This window comes from Sinohyriopsis cumingii, chromosome 5 (assembly GCF_028554795.1).
Source record: "Sinohyriopsis cumingii isolate HCF-2022 chromosome 5, ASM2855479v2, whole genome shotgun sequence".
Lineage (NCBI taxonomy): Eukaryota > Metazoa > Mollusca > Bivalvia > Unionida > Unionidae > Sinohyriopsis > Sinohyriopsis cumingii.
In genome coordinates this window covers 44,191,817-44,207,269 of record NC_142965.1, presented here as the reverse complement: position 1 = coordinate 44,207,269, position 15,453 = coordinate 44,191,817, and the positions used below count along the sequence as shown (strand labels likewise).

Genomic DNA, 15,453 nt, shown 5'->3' with positions numbered 1-15,453 from the left:
GTCCTGGGTCACAGATCTACTCGATTTAGCGATAGATATATCCAGGAAGATTCCGGCACGGCAGATTCTTTTCAAGCACCAACGGTCGCAAATGCTCATCCCCTACCCAGGACCGTCCTGTCCAGCACGCATGGTTCTTGCCTGGAAAGCTTTGGGGAACAAACAGTTAAAGCCTTATATTTTGGATACATTTGCCATTTCAATACAACTGGACGGCGTTTTGCTCTGGCCCTCTGAGGAGAACAAGCTGGTTCCAGTTACTATCAAAGGCTGTCGCTTAATGTTCTCTGACACATTCAGACATCATGGCAGACATGATATCGTTTGTAATAAAGACTTTTCGCATTGTTAGCTAAGTGTGATTGTTTTTCATCGACCAAACTCACTCACCCTATTTCCTAAATGGAATTTATACTGGGTTCTTGTATAACTCAACTCAAATAAGTTTGAGGCTTTGGCCCACCCTTTGCCCACCCTTTGCTTAAACTTTCATACAAAACATGTTTCCTGATAGCATTAGCTTCAACATGTATGGTGAACAAAATGCATACCCTTTCAGTTGACTCAAGCTATCTTAAGTTCAGATCAGATGGTCGGTGGTCCTCTTGAATCAACCAAGTTTTGTAGCCAAGAATATGTTACCGACAGTTGGCAATCAACGTGTTGCCCTATGGTTGCTCTTCTCCATAGACAAGTCGATATCAATGGCCATACAGGACCCTGTTTGCGCTCTTAAGCACTACTTGAAATGCACGGTGCCAAGTCGAAGCACGGGCAAACAACTAATTCTTCTGGTGAAAGCTGGAAAGCAAAATGTCATTCCTCAAGCCCTATCTTCGTGGCTGAGGTAGGTTATACTTTCGGCATACTCTGAAATATCACAAGATAAGAGTCTCATCATGAAGAATTTAGCTCATGAGATTAGAGCAGTCTCTACGAGGTTCAATTTACTAAACACGTATACCTAAAAATATCCAGAGAATTCGCTATAATAAGAAATGATGGAGGGTCCATTTTACGAAACCAATCGATGCTATCGTAAAGTCTCCTGAATGCTATACGTCATGACGTCTGCTCTTAGAAATTGGCTAATTACTCTTGTCGAGAAATGTCTTCTTAACAGCAACTCCCCATAATCAACAATCATTAAAATGTAACAGCTAATAGCACATACCCTGGGTAAGTGGTTTCCAACCTGTGGACCGCGGACCCGGGTGGTGGGGTTGGGCGGCGGGTTTGTTCCAAGGGTCTATATTTTTCTATTTAACGGAGCCTAAATAGTACAGCTATCTATTAGCAAGTGGAAACCGATAATTTTTTTTAAAGCAAAGAAAAATCCTCATGCTCGAACAGATTGGGAACCACTGCTGACCTTGGTTTATTACACATGATTTTATCTGGGGAAAGCTTAGCATTCATAATCCTTCTAAAAAGCGATTTGCATGAAACTAGTACATCATCTTTTAGTAAAGAACACATAAGATTTTATATGAGAATTGTCAGGTACCGGGGCTAGCACGCATATAGAATGTAAGTCGCAGCCACTGACACATAAAACCAAATATATCCCGGTTATCTATTCTTGAATTTTCGAGAATTTCGGCCGTAATGATGTGTTCATTTTTCAGCTATGAAAGTATGCGAAAATCAAAAGTATTCAAGAAAGACAATGTCTTCAAATGCAAACAAAAACAAGTTTGTATTGAGTATTCAAATATTTACAGGTTTTACCGTAGTTATTATATTTTACTGTTTTGTTTATTTTCTGAATAAAACTTGGGAATTTCACAAAAGTTTAAAATTCCTCAATTGTATTATAGGGAAATAAAAACTTCTTATCTCCATTTTATTAGTTCATATGTTGAAGTGTTTCCATTTTCTTCCCAACGTATACATTCGACAAACATCCTCATGTTATATAAGGGTATCATAAGCATATTCATTAAAAAAACAAGTCCTAAATTTTGGGAGAATTCTTTAATCTTTGAAACTGGTTTTTCAACATGTGAACATTCCATATATCATAGAGAGAAAGCAATGGGGCATGCTAATTTGCATATGTACGTACAAGTTTCTTTCTATTGTAAGTTAATAGCTTCTAAACCTGAAAAAAAGGGGGGGGGGGGCTTCACGTAAACGTAAAAAAAAAATTATAACACGCAACGGGTCTCATGACCGAGCGATCATCAATCAACACCTGCGTTAGTCCATCTTAAAGTCAATATTTCACATATTTTCAACAACCTCGAGATGCCAGTCGTTGTCAGCTGAAATGTGCTTAAAGGCTCAAATACCATAAACATTTTTTTGTTCTAATCAACTAACAACTACACACTCACGATACCCAAATTTCACACTTGCATATTTTTTCTTGGTTCACATTTGTATGACCTAGCAATAAATGTTTCCGTGCAATAGAGTGGTACTTTACGCCATGCATCACAAAACACGACTCAAACACCTAATTGGGACTGTCTCAAATTACTAAACACGTGTGCGTTAAAATATACCAAAAATTCGTTATGTTAAGAAATTAAGGAGGGTCCATTTTATAAAACTAACCCATATATCGTTAAGTCTGTGATATGAGGGTCCATTGCATAACACTAATCCATGATATTATAAAGTCTGTGATATGAGGATCCATTTTATAAAACTAATCCATGATATTATAAAGTCTGTGATATGAGGATCCATTTTATAAAACTAATCCATGATATTATAAAGTCTGTGATATGAGGGTTCATGTTATAAAACTAATCCATGATATTATAAAGTCTGTGATATGAGGGTTCATGTTATAAAACTAATCCATGATATTATAAAGTCTGTGATATGAGGATCCAATAGCTATTTTCTCAGATGTAAGAAAGCTATAAACAGACAAGCAAGTGCAAATAGCACGTACCTTGGGTTTGTTACAATTTGTTTTTTTTTATCGTGAAGTGTCATCGATGATAAAATCTGTGTTGCCTTTCTGAGGACTATCGCGAAATTAAGGACTCTTAAAGCTTTCTTTATATATATATATATATATATATATATATATATATATATATATATATATCAGCATTACTGTGTTGCCTTTCTGGGGACTATCGCGAAATTAAGGACTCTTAAAGCTTTCTTTATATATATATATATATATATATATATATATATATATATATATATATATATATATATATATATATATATATATATATATATATATATATATATATATATATATCAGCATTACTGTGTTGCCTTTCTGGGGACTATCGCGAAATTAAGGACTCTTAAAGCTTTCTTTATATATATATATATATATATATATATATATATATATATATATATATATATCAGCATTACTGTGTTGCCTTTCTGGGGACTATCGCGAAATTAAGGACTCTTAAAGCTTTCTTTATATATATATATATATATATATATATATATATATATATATATATATATATATATATATATATATATATATATATATATATATATCAGCATTACTGTGTTGCCTTTCTGGGGACTATCGCGAAATTAAGGACTCTTAAAGCTTTCTTTATATATATATATATCAGTATTACTGTGCAAAATCGTTCCGAATAAGCAAAATTAATTTTCTTTTTTTTTCTTCTCACTATATATAGATTAAGGCAGTAAATATGTACTCTTCTGAACCTATTCTGAATAAACGGCCACCATTCTTCTCGAAATGTATATTTAAATATTGCTTCTTAGTCAGCTCTTATATATATATGTATATATATATATATATATATATATATATATATATATATATATATATATATATATATATATATATATATATATCTGGAATTAAGTCCAAACACAATGGTAATGAATTTCATAGGTACGATAGTCCTTTCTTTGACCTTTGTTATTCAGCTTTGTTGGGATAACGACACTAAAATGTTTAGTTTACCCGTTTTAAAACCGCTTGCACATTTTTTCCTATGTTCTTTCTTCTGTTTTTTTTTTTAATATATCTTTTGTTTGTAGATTTTCCCTCTTTCATTCAGGCATGTAGGAGTCAAAAATTTATCTTGCCTTTTGTGTTGTGTGTTTTGTAGATCTAAGTTGTTTCACTCACCCTGACGAACAGCTCCTTTAGCTAGAAATGTTTTGAAACATCAATTGTTCATTGATATTTTCTGAAACATATCAACATCCCCAATTCTTTAAAGAGATGTACAAGGGAAACAGTGCGTAGGCTTAGATCCTGACTCGCCAAATCGGAAATTGATTGATGGATCTAAGTTCCTGGATGTGCTAAAAATACTTATTCAATTATAGTACGAGGACAAAATTGCCCAGACAAGACTTGGCTTTCGGTAAAATCTACTTACTAGACTACATACCAATATGTTGATGCAACTACACGGACGTTTTGATCTTGTATTGCTTGGGGAAAGAAGAGCAAGGAAATGAAACAAGGAATCTCAACAGTGATCTTCTTGCTGCTGTTGCATGTGGACCAAAAAAAAATATAATCGCTCCACTTAGGATAAAAAGAAGATCTCTGATATAAATTAAAATATTACCAATATTTCATGTCATAAAATGGGAAGCCATAATGCAAGCGCATCAGACTGACACTACGCAGGTATAAACATTTCGCGATCATCTTATTTTGTACGGAAGGAAAAGCAATAAAATCAAGTAGGCAGATTTTTACGACACTTATAAATGTAGACTATAAATTAATTGCTGTACTTCGAACTAGTATAAGAATGTATCTGGTATATTTTAATTATAATTGATGTTTGATAAATAGAATGCAGGCACATAAGAATAACATTTAGCATCTATGCATGTCGCTGGTTCAAATAACAACCAGCAGTAAACCCAATCTACTCCAAAAACACGCCCGCGGAATAAGGTGTCAGACTGATTTGATATAAGGTATCAGACTGATTTGTGCATGGTGTCAGACCGACAAGATGCAAGGTGTCATGCTGATTTGTGCAAGGCGTCAGACTGATATACAAGGTGTCAGGCTAATTTGATGCAAGGTGTCAGACTGATTTGTGCAAGGTGTCAGACTGATTTATTGCAAGATGTCAGAATGATTTGATGCGATGTGTCAGGCTGGTTTGATGCAAGGTGTCAGACTGATTTGTGCAAGGCGTCAGACTATTATATGATACAAGGTGTCAGGCTGATTTGATGCAAGGTGTCAGACTAATTTGTGAAAGGTGTCAGGCTGATTTGTGCAAGGTGTCAGACTGATTTGATAAGTGGCGCATAATGCATCTTGCTAGCAGCTGTCAGTATCTATCTTCGCTTCCACAGCGGCTGTGCCAGGTTTTTATAACAAGAGAGAGAGAGAGAGAGAGAGAGAGATCACACCAAGCGCCTTGCCGACAGATTTAGAGTTTCATGACTCGGAAGCTTCCATTTCCAAGCAAGACAAAACTTTTTCGTTCAGTGGAGAAGGCCGAAATCACGACAAGTTGAGAATATGTTTGTGTGTACTTCTGTAATAAGATCTCACCAAACTGATTTTTGGATTGTTTGTTGTTGTTTTGTATTTTTTGGATTTTTTTTATTAAAAAATATTTACATCTTTTTCGTTCAGTGGAGAAGGCCGAAATCACGACAAGCTGACAATAAGTTTATGTGTACTTCTGTAATAAGATCTCACCAAATTGATTAGGATTGTTTGTTGTTTTGTGTTGTTTTTTTGTTTGTTTGTTCGTTGTTTTTTTTTAAATATTTATATCTACTGCTATTAGAGAATAAGTCTCGTCCTTTCTGTCTTGGCATGAAAAAAATTACCATCTAATAATTGCATTTATTTTTTAAGTTTTGTTACTTTGGGAGGGTGTCTTGATCATATCACACTTCGTAAAACTTTCCAGTTTAACTGCGGTAATTCTGGAGATTTCTCATAAAATGTTAACATAATGGACCTAAACTAAAAACAAGATCATATTTCACTGACTTGCTAAGATACTAAGATGATCTTATTTTCCCCGACACTTAAAGGGAGATATCATGAAAATATCTCGTTTTTGGACAGCTACTTTGCCCTAAAAATGAAGAATATTTTCTCCGAGGAATGTTTCTGTGGCAGTGCAGAAATATGCGGGGGTACTGATCGCTATTGAATAGTATCGCGGCTGACTACCAGTCTCACAGCCAACATTTACACGCGTTAGAGAAGAGCAACACAATCTTCGTGACTGTAAGCCTTTTTACCCTTCTCTCCATGCTCCTATTGTGTTATCACTCTGGAAGTAGATAGTTGATCTGATGTAGGTAGCCATTTAGTTCGAGTTCTAATGAGACTGGAAGCACAAACAAAGGACATTTAATACGTACTTACACAAACTAGGTGTTAAGAGCCCACCAGCAATTTACTAATTTCGGAATCCATTTCATTTTAATTAATCCTTGCATTCAGGAATATATCTCTCAACAGTTTATTGATTTCAAGGAGAATTTTTTCAACAACTGATGGTTCGTGAATATATTTCTGGTAACTATGGAAACCATGCTACACGCAATGGCCTAGTTATTAGGAAATTCCCTTAAAAGAGGGATGAGTGGAAGTGCAAGTTTGGCGGAGTCCTCAACAGGGTCCAGTGGGGCCCTCAAGCCGTATCTCAAGAGAAAGAAGTCTTCTCTTGGAGAGACTAAAATAGCAATTCTAGGATACGAAGGTGTTGGAAAAAGTGGTGAGTAAATTTGATAACACAAAATACCGATTAGTATTACAGATATCGTTATTTAACGTTCATTTATAGCACGGCTACTCATATTTTTATATCATTTTTTTTCTCTTTTTTTTTTCTCTCTCTCTCTCTCCACCACTTTCATATTCTTCACCTTTTTTATATACTGTGATAATGAAATGCTAATTCGAGTTTATGAACACAGTGTTGCGCGCGCGCGGTCATGCGTGGGGTCCTGACTTTTGGATTTTAATATCAAAGTCAAAGTACAATATTTATTTAGCTGTAATAATAATAGGATAGTGGAAGGAGGGGGAGAGGATAATTATATAGATTGCATCATAGTTAGATGTAATAATAGTATTATAGTGGAACGAAAGTGAGAGGATAATTATTTAGATTATGTCATATTTAGATGTAACAATAGTAGTTAAGTGGAAGTAAGGGGAGAGGATAATTATATAGATTATGTAATATTTAGATGTAACAATAGTAGTATAGTGGAAGGAAGAGGAGAGGATAATTATATAGATTACGTTATATTTATATGTAACAATAGTATTATAGTGGAACGAAAGTGAGAGGATAATTATATAGATTACGTGATATTTAGATGTAAAAATAGTAGTATACTGGAAGGAAAGGGAGAGGATAGTTATATCGATTACGTCATATTTAGATGTAATAATAGTAGTATAGTGGAAGGAAGGGGAGAGGATAATTTATAGTGGAAGGAAGGGGAGAGGATAATTTATATAAATTACGTCATATTTAGATGCAACAATGGTAGTATAGTGGAAGGAAGGAGGGATGATAAGTGGATAGATTACGTAATATTTACATGTAACAATAGTAGTATAGTGGAAGGAAGAGGAGAGGATAATTATATAGATTACGTTATATTTATATGTAACAATAGTATTATAGTGGAACGAAAGTGAGATGATAATTATATATATTTAGATGTAACAATAGTAGTATACTGGAAGGAAAGGGAGAGGATAATTATATCGATTACGTCATATTTAGATGTAATAATAGTAGTATAGTGGAAGGAAGGGGAGAGGATAATTTATATCGCTTACGTCATATTTAAATGTATAATAGTGGAAGGAAGGGGAGAGGATAATTTAGATAAATTACGTCATATTTAGATGTAATAATAGTAGTATAGTGGAATGAAGGGGAGAGGATAATTATATAGATTACGTCATGTTTAGATGCAACAGTGGTAGTATAGTGGAAGGAAGGGGGGAGGATAAGTGTATAGATTACGTAATATTTAGATGTAACAATAGTAGTATAGTGGAAGGAAGAGGAGAGGATAATTATATAGATTACGTTATATTTATATGTAACAATAGTATTATAGTGGAACGAAAGGGAGAGGATAATAATATAGATTACGTCATATTTAGATGTAATAATAGTAGTATAGTGGCAGGAAGGGGAGAGGATAATTATATAAATTACGTCATATTTAGATATAACAATAATATTATAGTGGAACGAAAGTGAGAAAATAATTTTATAGATTACGTCATATTTAGATGTAACAATGGTAGTATACTGGAAGGAAAGGTAGAGGATAATTTATATAAATAACGTCATATTTAGATGTAATAATAGTAGTATACTGGAATGAAGGGGAGAGGATAATTATATAGACTACGTCATATTTAGATGCAACAATGATAGTATAGTGGAAGGAAGTGGAGAGATAAGTGTATAGATTACGTTATATTTAGATGTAACAATAGTAGTATAGTGGAAGGAAGGGGAGAGGATAATTATATAGATTACGTCATATTTATCTCTAATAATAATAGCATCGTGGAATGAAGGGAAGAGAATAATTATATAGATTACGTCATATTTAGCTCATCCTATGTGACTTAAATCCAGAACTTTATTTCTGTAAACATCAATGTAACATGAGGTATTTAAACGTACTTTATAGGAATTTTGAGCCAACATCATGTATAGGGCGAAACATGACGAAGATGTTGTTTCATTGATTCTATTGCATTTTTTAAAACCCAGTATTACCTCAAGAAAACACACACACACGCACGAAAAGAAAGCAAAAATGCTGTAGTGTACGCCTGTTGGAACAAATTTCTAAAATAGTTGTTAAAGTCAAAATATTCCAGCACCCACACCCACCCCAACCATCGATCCTACTGATATAAATCATATATATCCTTGGAATTCGGGGAGGGGGTAAGATTTAAAGGTAATATTTTAATAATGGTCATGTCCCCTGAGCGAACTTCAAGGTTAATGACTTTTAATTCTTGTAGCTGATGCCCGTTTAAGTAGCATGATTTTATGACAAGGTTTTGAATTTAAAAATGAGAGTACTTTAAAACTTAGTCATGAATACGTTCTCCATGAAGCAAGAAAATCAGGTGGGAAGAAGATGATAAATACCAACATATTTCTTTTTGACACATTCTTAAAACAGAAACTAATTTTAATTTGTATTCGTATTAGTAGCATATCATTATTTTGCTCTTATTATCAGAAACACTTAATGAGAAAAAGAAAACATTTTGACATTCAGAGTTGCCAAACACTTCGGCGTATTTTCTCATCCACAACAACGAGCAGGAATTACAGTTATTTCATTGCTGTGCAGGGAACCGACCTGACTATTATCCCCGAGGTACTGCGGACAACGAGGCGTTTTAATGCCCGAGACTGTAGGTCTTGAACATTAAAAGAACTGATTGCCCACAACAAAGAGGGCGAATAGTGTGGTCTGTTTATTACAGAGTCATAAAATATGTTTTATTAGCTAATTTAGCTAGAGCTTACATCAAAATCATAGCAAACATTTAGTTTCATATGGTGATGAATAGATTGATGTACATAATCATGTCTAAATACCATCCACGCGCGCTTTACCGAACAGAGCAAAATTCCGTAGGTGAATTTCCTAGGGGGGTACGTCTAATGCAAATTTTTCGTTTAAAGAGAGCTAGTTCGAAAAATCTCGTCGTTAAGAAATACAGGTTTAAAACTTTAAGACAAAAAAGTAACTAGTATATATATATATATATATATATATATATATATATATATATATATATATATATATATATATATATATATATATATATATATAGAGAGAGAGAGAGAGAGAGAGAGAGAGAGAGAGAGAGAGAGAGAGAGATATTTTGATTGCTAGATGACGTCAAATTGTCAGCAGCAGAAAATCGCGAAATAACTTTATTTTGTTATATGCATATTAATTTTCAGCCTATATATAAATGAAAAGAAACTGCATACAATTTCAACCGTTTTATGAAATTTCGTCTCATATCCTAATTATAATTACCTTTTGAGCATCTGCGTATGAATATCAGTTTTTATTATCGAAGCGCATGTAGTTCCAGCCTCGTTTGAGAGTTATGGTGATATGGAATCGGAAAACATCAGTATCGCTTTCATTGTTCGAGGAAGTGACGTCAAAATTCTGTCTCTTTCGTAAATAAACAAAATGTATAGGTATATAACAAAAGATAATACTTATACTTAAATCTTCATTATCAGTTTCAATTTGAAATTAATATGACACTCATGTTCTTTTTAGCTGTTATGTATTTACAACCAACAATTATCTTACCGCCAAAATCCAGCTAGATCATCCATTTCGGATTATTTCAGTTTTGTTAAGCCGAATGTTACCGACAAAAAATAGTATCGATTGCACTTAGAGACGTATCGATTTTGAAAAAGAGACTCGCTTTGTCCTGATTCTTGTATGAACGCTTCGTCGCAAGCCATAGTCGATAATCCGCCTCGCCCCTTTATTACTCATAGCTGCATGTGCTGTAATTTCTTGCGCAGCATGAAAAGAATCGCAGGTGTTGCAAGACGTTAAAAGCAAAACCAAGGGAGCCCTTAAGAATAAAAGTTGACATATTTTTTTTTAATTTGGAAATTTTACTAATTCTGTGTTAGTCATACAAACAAATTGCAGCTAGAGCTACTTCAGTGGCTCGCAATGACATATCCATACGATTTTTACTACATATATTCCACCCCACCCCCCACTCCCGACCGTGGGCCAGTTGAGGTAACCCAAAAATCCATTACAGTATTATGTTTCTTCCCGCCATGACTGCACGAATTAAATTTGATTTAAAAAATTTAAAACAAAAAGTAATTGTAGTTACAAGTTTTGCATGTTTCACCTTTCACCCTTTCCAACATGGCCAGGAAAGAGGAGACCAAAATCGTAACAACCTCGCACATGGTTTGCACAAAAAACAACCTATGTAAAACGTTTTACAAAGCGATTTTGGAGGCGATAAAGCTATAGACAAACGGATGGACGGAAATCAGATAGATTAAAAATATCCAGTGCTAAAACCCGTTGATAATATAATACGTTTTGTACGTTGCTCTTCACGTCTCACATGTTATCGTGATCAGGTCGTAAGTTGCCGAATAATATTATATATATATATATATATATATATATATATATATATATATATATATATATATATATATATATATATATATATATATAAGCCGCTGCACGTTACTCATATAACTGTTGCTAATTACCAAAGGTTAAGTATTCGCTGATGCTATCTAAACGCTTCATTATTACTATTACTGGCTGGCACAGGTGCTGTTACAATGAGAAATTATTCAGAACACATGTGCCCCTCTATCTTAATACCTCACACGCTATTTGAAAATTGCTCGTTTATACTGATATTAATTTTCTTGTGTAACCTGAGAGTTATGAACCCGGTTCTGGTTCCCTTTCCGGAGTCATACGAGAAAGAGGGGTGGGGTGGGTGGGTGTACTAGCAAGTTGGTGTGTATATTTCTGTATATAAGCATTTTCGGCTTGTGAAAATAAAAGAAAGGGGATGAGGTTTGCACATGTGGACTCCGATGCCATTCTAGATGACACTGTGTCTACCATAACTATATTTTATTCTTCCACCGTTTGAAGCATTAAAATACGAAAACATGATTCCAAGAGTAATTGGGTTCATTGCCAATAAATACAGTAATGGAGATATTAAGTTAGGTTTCTTGTTACCAAGACAAACAGTTCATATTAAATCCAGTATGTTCTGTATCTGAATACATTCCGCTATGTCACTCACAGATTACATATCGCTATGTCACAACGTCGATTACACCTTGTTTTGCTATTATACATATTATATCTCTCTGTCACTGCACAGATTAAGCCTTGTTTTATCACGGTACCGATTACATATCACTATGTCACTACACTGATTACATATCGCTACGTCATACACATCGCTATGTTACTACACCACCATACTACAGGGGCGCCAGCATAATTATTTTTTTGGGGTGGGGTGGGGGGAACATGTAATGGTCAGCTATTAAATTTTACGGATGTAGGCCAAACATATTTGGAGGTGAATTTCGGGGGTAGGGGGCATTCGTTGTCTCTATGTGTAGGTGCTCCTGTTATACCAATTACATTTTGCCATGTCACTGTACCGATCAAATCTCGCTATGTCACTATATGGATTCTATCTTGCTATACTGGATCTAATGTTTCGACAGGAAGTTGAGCTTTGTCGAGTTGTCCACTTTTAGAACGTGATGAAGACCGCTAATTTGTTTGATTTACGACTAATAGGCGTGGCTGTGAATCTTTGTCCTATCTTGACTAAATGTGTATACCTTCGCATTTGACACCAATTATCTGCATTCCATTTCTTTAGCGAGAATTGTACATGTCTTATGAGATAGTTTCAAAATCTGAGATAATATTATATAGTCAGTAACAATTCAAAAGAGTTTAAAACTTTAATGCTTTTAACATAGTTTGTCGCGAGTGAAATCGACGGTGTTTTCATGTATTAATAGAGTTTAGGACTACAATTGCTTTCAACAAAATGCTTATTGTGAGAACACATTAATATCCATAAATTTAGTTCTCATTCACTTTTGTCACTTGCTACTTTGAAGATCATATCTGCTCAAGGGACTGTAATAGCTAGGTCAAGAAACTATCATCATCAAAGTCAAAATGTTTTCAAGGACATTGATGTTCAAGGTCATTCAATGTCATAGCTGGATGCGTGAAATGTGCTCATTATCTAGATTAAGTAATGTTCAAAACGTGCAATACGTAGGATAGTGTATATGGAGGACTGGAAGGGGGGGGGGTCAGTGATATGAGAGTGACACGTGAAAGAAGAATCAATAGAGAAGTCTAAATTTCTAAAATAGGACATTTTAAAAAATGTAAAGTTACGTTCTTCATTCGTACTTCATTGTTAAGCCACACGTGCACTGCGGATTCCTCTGCCGCTGCTTTGTATATAATAATTGAAAGTTATTGTATCCGTTGGTAGTATCCAAAAATGACCTGTACATTAAACTTCGTTTTTAGCGGACAGTCAAGGGACTAACGTATTTGTTTCTAATGAGCAAGTGTCCGTTTTATTCAAGATCAAACTATATAATACTTGAAATGGAACTCTGAAAATATGTCCCTCAAGGACAGGTTTTACCGTACTGTAAAGTGTATCGGTTCGAAATAGAAGTGTATAATCTGCACATATTGTGGTGAATAATAATAATAATAATAATAATAACTTCTTTTATCGAGGCCATCATTGTATACACTAATTTTTACTGAGGCCCTCATCAACGATAAAGAGACGTGTTAAGAAAAATCTCGGGACACATACACAAATTGTCAGATATGCTAAACACATTCAGAATAAATATGACGTGCAGCAAGAAGAAAGGATGATAAAGAATCAATTCTTTAAATTAAGCCAGAAATTGTTTCTTCTATATTCAGAATACAAAATACGCCAGCAAATAATTATTCAATTGTTTGATGAACACATACAAATTCCATGAGATTTAGCAAATATAAACTACATTTAAAACAAAAAGGTACACATAGTTCACGCATGCCTAAAAGTCGACTACAAAACAGATCAAAGTTGTTTTGCGTGAATTACAAGATTTAATAACAATGCAATGATTCTTACATGAAATGTCAGAATGCAAGATATTAGTAACATCAAATATAATTAATGACTAATTCATACACATGTATATGCTTAAAACTAGTCATGCAATACATTTACAAAAATCATTTGCATGTGTAAGTGTATGTCCTTAAAATGTATTCTGTGAAGGTCTTTTCATTGATATTAAAGTTCAATCACTTTATCTACACACATTTCACAATTTACAAGCCCAGCCTGTCAGATTTTTTCCTTTCCCTCAATGAATACCGTCTTTATGTTCATGCTAATAATATAGATGTGGTGCTAGTTACAGATTGTTCTGCAGCCTAGGGTACATTAGTTTTTACAGCTACCACATCGAGTTTTTCCAATGTTCTGCTTTTTGTACATTTTGTTACTATTGTATTTTTTTTTTATTTTGTCCTTATTTTTAGCATGTTTTCTACGATTTGGCTTTACGACAGTGAGACATATTCTTAAACTGTCTTTTCATTGCTAGTTCTCAAGGTGTTACTCCGTTTACTAAATGTGGTCTTGTGCGGTATTTCAGAAACAAAAATTGTTAACTGATGGTTTATGATAATTTTCCAGACTTCATATTCTCTTCAATAACTTGCAAGCTCATTGCTTTTTCAAAACTTTGCACTACTCGTCCTGCAAGACAATTGGATGCTGGGTGGTAGGGTAGAGTGAGAGCATGCGCACTGCGGTGTTTTTTCTTCTTCTTAGTAGTGAGTTCCATGAATTCACTTGATGTGAACTGAGGACCGTTTTCATTGATAATTTCGTCCACGATCCACGTGGTTTCGAACATAGTTATAAGCTTTTTAGTTTTTCTTTCACCTGCACTTTTCAGTGAGAAAACATCTATCCGATTTGAAAACTGCCAACAGCAATTAGGAAAGACAGATTACTAATGTCAGCAAAGTCAATGTGTATTCTTTCTATAGGACGTATTGCCCACTTCCACCTGTGCAATAGTCCTTTTGAGTGTGTGTTCCTAAAAGATTGACACACAGGGTAAATGTTGACAATGCCTTCGATTTAAGTGCCTAGTTTTGGCCATAAGACCTAGCTTCTAGCCAAAGTTTTAATTCCCAGATACCGATTTCTCAAGCAATCTTCACTAAGCTTTTCTGGCACTATTACTTTTAAACCCCAGAGAACAATCCATTGGTCCACTATAAGTTTATTTCAAAGTTTGGTTTGAAGAACGGTTTCAGTTCCTTATCATTGATGATGTCGACAACCATTCAAAGGATTCTCATTAACACGACTCACAGTTGGACATTATCTCGTTCCTTCAGCAATGTTTTGATTGTAAATAGCAATCTCATTAACGAAATATACATTCACAAACACCTAGTTAAATGATCCTTTGATTTTCTGCACTTAATCTCAAAGTCATGTGCAGACAAAAGTATTGCCCACCGTTGCAATTTCACGGATGAAAGTAATCAAATATCCTGTTTTGGTTCAAATATTGTTATCATTGGGTCTTGATCAATAATCAGAATCAACCTGCACCCATACAAAAATATTTGTGAATTGTTCTACTCAAGAAACAAAGCATAATGCCTCTTGATACAGTTGTAGGTAAATTTTGTCTGCCTGTGCCAATGTTTGGGAAGTTTAAGATACTGGTCGCACTGACCCATTTGGCATATTGCGCGAAGTAACGGCTCCCAGTCCATAAAACGATACTTCACAAGAGAGACTCGGTTCCTGTATAGTGTCATAAATGTACCAGCAGATCA

General features: G+C 34.4%; 1 protein-coding gene across 2 annotated transcripts in view; it reads left to right on the top strand.

Moving 5' to 3' along the window:
* Positions 1-6,124: 6,124 nt before the first annotated feature.
* The window catches only part of LOC149799045 (ras-related and estrogen-regulated growth inhibitor-like), a 62,338-nt gene continuing 53,009 nt past the window's right edge, over positions 6,125-15,453 (top strand). Inside the window, exon 1 of one of the 2 annotated variants that reach the window (XM_089958007.1) lies at positions 6,125-6,695. In XM_089958007.1, the coding sequence (XP_089814133.1) occupies positions 6,560-6,695 (136 nt within the window). In that variant the 5' untranslated portion in view covers positions 6,125-6,559. The remainder of the gene's footprint in view (positions 6,696-15,453) is intronic. The other variant, XM_089958008.1, reaches the window with a different exon arrangement.